General features: G+C 42.0%; 1 protein-coding gene across 1 annotated transcript; it reads left to right on the top strand.

Moving 5' to 3' along the window:
• The first annotated feature begins 951 nt into the window (after window positions 1-951).
• fastkd5 (FAST kinase domains 5) lies at window positions 952-3,889 on the top strand. Its single transcript, XM_079563300.1, has 2 exons — window positions 952-1,248; window positions 1,362-3,889. The coding sequence occupies exon 2, from the start codon at window positions 1,366-1,368 to the stop codon at window positions 3,751-3,753; it is 2,388 nt and encodes a 795-aa protein (XP_079419426.1). The 5' UTR covers window positions 952-1,248; window positions 1,362-1,365; the 3' UTR covers window positions 3,754-3,889.
• Window positions 3,890-4,196: the final 307 nt, after the last annotated feature.

The following is a 4,196-nucleotide window of genomic DNA, read 5'->3' as shown; positions in this document are numbered from 1 at the left end:
GCTAACAACAGGTTTCTTGCCACCTACATGCGCGTAATAGACATTAGCTTCAAAATCCACCATCTTCACTCACTTATTCAGACATACCGTTTACTCACTGTTTAAGCATTATCTGCAGGATTGAGAAACGAAAATACTTCTCAAAGTACATCACACCGGCATGTGCAGTCCCAAAAAACACAACCATGTGCCACTAGAGTAATTTGTAAGGAGTTTGGGAAGCGTAGTAAGATTGCGAAAGTGGCGCGAGTAGAGTCGGTTTAACCATGTGGTGAATGAAGGGCGGCTCCCACAGCAGCAGCGTAGCTCAAGCCCAACTCCCTCATTAGCATAAAGCAAGTACTTCCTTTCAAAGTGAGCGCCTCGAACTTTTATAAACAAAGAATACAAATATAACCAAAATGTTTGTACACATAAAAATAATAATAATACCAACAGAAATAAATAAATCAAACGGACTTGATCGCAGAAAAATGACGACAAAATATACCAAACGAATTTTTTCCTTATGTCATGATTAGCCAAGTCCCTGTAAATTTGAGTTCCTAAACCTTTCTGAGATTTTTTTTCATAGTTTTTTTTAGAGGAAAACAATCTGCGTACATCTCGTACATGTTGAAAAGCTGATTTATAATCACCACTTAATGCTTTATGAACGCGAATTATAATTAAGACATGAGATAATATCTGCCTGTTGTCTGTGCATGAGATATTTACGTGTGGGTGTAATTTAAATAGAGAATATGGTCATATTGTTACATCAATATGCGACTAGAAAAACGTTTTAGAATAATTATATTTAATACCAAATATGCACGAAAGTCTTTCTAATTGACTAAAATGGTTTTGTTTTTCTTCATATTTCTTTTAAAATATTTTTTAAATGAATTTGTTTGCTTCTCTTTTCGTACATTTTGAACCGTTGCAGCTGCCGTAGGTCAAATGGTGGTCAGTCATGGCGAATCCCGTTGCGTGCTTACATGCTGCTTAACATTTGTCAACATCCTTTTACCGACCGCAGACAAAACACGTTCTCATATATTGCCACGATATGTGTTTAATAACCATCTATAATTCCGTATTGCTTACATGCTATGGATGTTTGCCGAATGGACGCGTTCGATATTTTATTGTGGAGGTCAATAAACAAATTCGGGTATCCTCGTAGCCATGTGCCGGAGGAAGCCGCAGCTCCGTAGGACCTTCATCAATTGGACTGAATGTGTTCACAATATCTTCGAACAGCAGGCAAGTAGTAACGCCCTGTTAGCGTTGTAGATGAATGAATGTTCCTGCTCGGGGCTGTCTTCGTTAATAATATCGCTGTACTAAACATCTTATTGAATGTCATGTCTCCACAGAGTGATGGCTACTGCCTTTTTCCGTCAACGTATGCTACGGCTCCATCACCTCTCAGGGTCCAAAAGGGGCTTGATCCCAGTACGCAGTCTGCATTGCCAAGCCGAGGTGCAGGCTGAGGATTTGGATGACAATGATGCAGCTTTACAACTCAAAGAAGGATCTAAACTCGCGTATAGACTGTATTATAACCCTGCTCCATATTGCCACCCCTTAAGCTTACAGACTGCTCTGAGCCAAAGAAAAGATTATGAGGAAGAAGAACCATGCCAACCCACTCTTACTCCTTGTTACTGGCAACAAGGTAATACATACAGCATCATCTCTTCACGGCGTCTTTGTAGCACCACAAACGCTCTGCTTGACCTGGCGTTTAACGAAAGCCCTGAAACCGAATCGCAGGCACGCAGTAGTCCAATCCCGTCCGAGGTTCGCTTCGACGCACGAGCTTTCCTCAAATGCAGACCTGAATATTTACACATGTCCCTCAATTTAACCCAAAGACCTCCGGCAACGCCATTTGCCAAATCCCAGTCGCTGTTACATAAAGTGACAGTGCTAAAGGGATCAATGAAACCATCAGATGTTTGTAGTTTAATCTGGGAGCTCAGCTGCGTGGACCAGGACAAGACGGCTCTAGTGAGGAGCGACAAACGTTTCGCCATGTTACTTAGATATTCAGTGGAAAACCTGCAACTGTATTCTCTTTGTCAACTATTGGAAGTTTTGCAGGCGTTTGTGTGGTTGGATATGCCTTCAGCTCATAGTGTGCTGGCCCTTTATGAATCAGAGCTGAGCGACAGAGCCGGCCAGATGACTTTGCACCAGTTGCTGTTTGCCGCCGACTTGTGGCGCTGCATGGGAAAGTGGTCGTCCCAATTTTCGAAAAGCCTGTATGCATCTGTCCCTTCATATCTGGGTCAGATGAATGCTCCGGAGCTGGTGCAACTCTTGTACATCATGGGAGAAAGGAGGCTTTGCCCTACACACTTGATTAAGCCTTTAGAGCAGCTGTTGATGCGCCACTTGCATGAGCTACATCCAGAAGAGGTGGGCACCGTCTGCTTGGGTCTGTTTAAATCACAAACTTCAATATCAGAAGGAGCTGTGATGCAGATTGTGGATAAAGCACAATCTTTTGTGGAGAACATGAGCGATTTTGGACTTGTGAATGTCATGAAGTATTTGCGTTTTCGCCATCTTTATCACAAGGGTTGGTTGGAGGCGATGGGAGTGGAGGTGCCCAAACGTGCACACAGAATGGGCATACAAGGGCTCATGCATATGTCACTGGCCTGTTCAGCACTGCATTACCGCAATGATGACATACTTTTGGGTGTAGCAGAGAGAATCCCTTCACTGGTATCACATTGTAGAATCAAGGACTCTTGCAAGCTTCTCTGGGCATTTGGGACATTAGGTTTCCTCCCTGTTAAAAGCCCAAGTCTGTATCCCAGTCTGACAGAGGAACTCAGGAAATGTAAAGCACAATTTCATCAATACCCAGAGCATCTCCTCACTGGACTTTTGGGCCTTGCTTTTGTCTCTATTTTCCCTGAAGATTTAATTGCACTTGCGCTTAGCTCAGAATTTGTCAACCGGGCACTCAAAACGACACAACTGGAGCTAAAGAAAGACTTGTACACTTTAGATGGCGCTGTCGAGCTGGAGTTGCCGGATTGGACTGGACCACGACTCGGCCCAAAACTAAAAGAAGAAGTGTCGGATATGCTGTGGAAATTCGTTGAGTCGGATGTGTGCCAAAAACAGGAAGTTGTGGAGGCAGAAGCGTGTTTGAAAGATTTACTTGGAGGAGAGGAGTTTGTGCGTAAGAGAATGATACTACCCCACATGCGCTCCATTGATTTAGAGGTGCATTTAGATTCAAAGGGACAGCCAATACCAGTGATGCCTCCATGTATCGCCGCGCCTGAAGAAACATCGACAAAAAGCCAGACTCCGTATAGCTGGGGTAAAATGAACATTGGATTGTCTTTAACTGATGATCTTGTAGCTCAGTTACTAAACACCAAAAGCACAAAACCAACTCCAAACAGTGAGCCCGCACCAATTCACAGAGTAGAGCCAGATGAGGGCGAGAAATTGTTCACTAATGGTTTAGTCCTGACCGATGAACTTACCGAAATGCTAACCAAAAGTAGATTGAGCAAGGAAGGTAATGGTCCTGTAAAACTTGCCATCCAGGTGTCCAATAGAAACCACTACTGCTACCATTCAGATCAGCTGTTGGGACTTCATGCCATGAAGAGGAGACACTTGAAGTTAGCAGGATACAAAGTTATTGAGCTGTACCATTGGGAATGGTTTCCCTTGCTGAGAAAAAGTAAAACAGAGAAGCTGGCGTACCTGCACTGCAAAGTTTTCAGTCAATAATTTTGCACTTGAAAATAAAACCTTGGACATGCTGTAGTTTTGACATGGGTTTCTTTCAGCTTTTGCAGTACTGCTCTGACATGGGGTTAAGAATTGAGGTTTTGTGATAAAATGATCAATATTTGTAATACAACTTTGTTTAAAATAAAGAAATACAATATATAGTTGTTCTATGTAAGGAGTAATTATGCAAGCAATCACCACAAGCCTAACCCAGACCAAATGTATTCTCAATATATTGTATTGTAAAAGTTTGCTTTCTGTGTCTCTAAGAAATGTTAGTTTTCAATATCATGATTTATTGGACTACAAACTCACAGTAATGCATTTCAGACACACACCGTTAAATAAAAGTGACAAAAGAAACAACATGAATCATTTCAATTTTTTAACAATTTACATCTTTGTTTTAGTAACCAAACTGTAACAAGACACAAGCAAAA

Source organism: Gobius niger (genome assembly GCF_951799975.1).
Source record: "Gobius niger genome assembly, chromosome: 9".
Taxonomy (NCBI): Eukaryota; Metazoa; Chordata; class Actinopteri; order Gobiiformes; family Gobiidae; genus Gobius; species Gobius niger.
Note: the sequence above shows the minus strand (reverse complement) of the source record. Positions and strands in the feature narration are given on the sequence as shown.

Excerpts from the sequence above, each read along its gene's own strand:
- fastkd5 (XM_079563300.1), top strand. The coding sequence starts at position 1,366 with ATGGCTACTGCCTTTTTCCGTCAACGTATGCTACGGCTCCATCACCTC.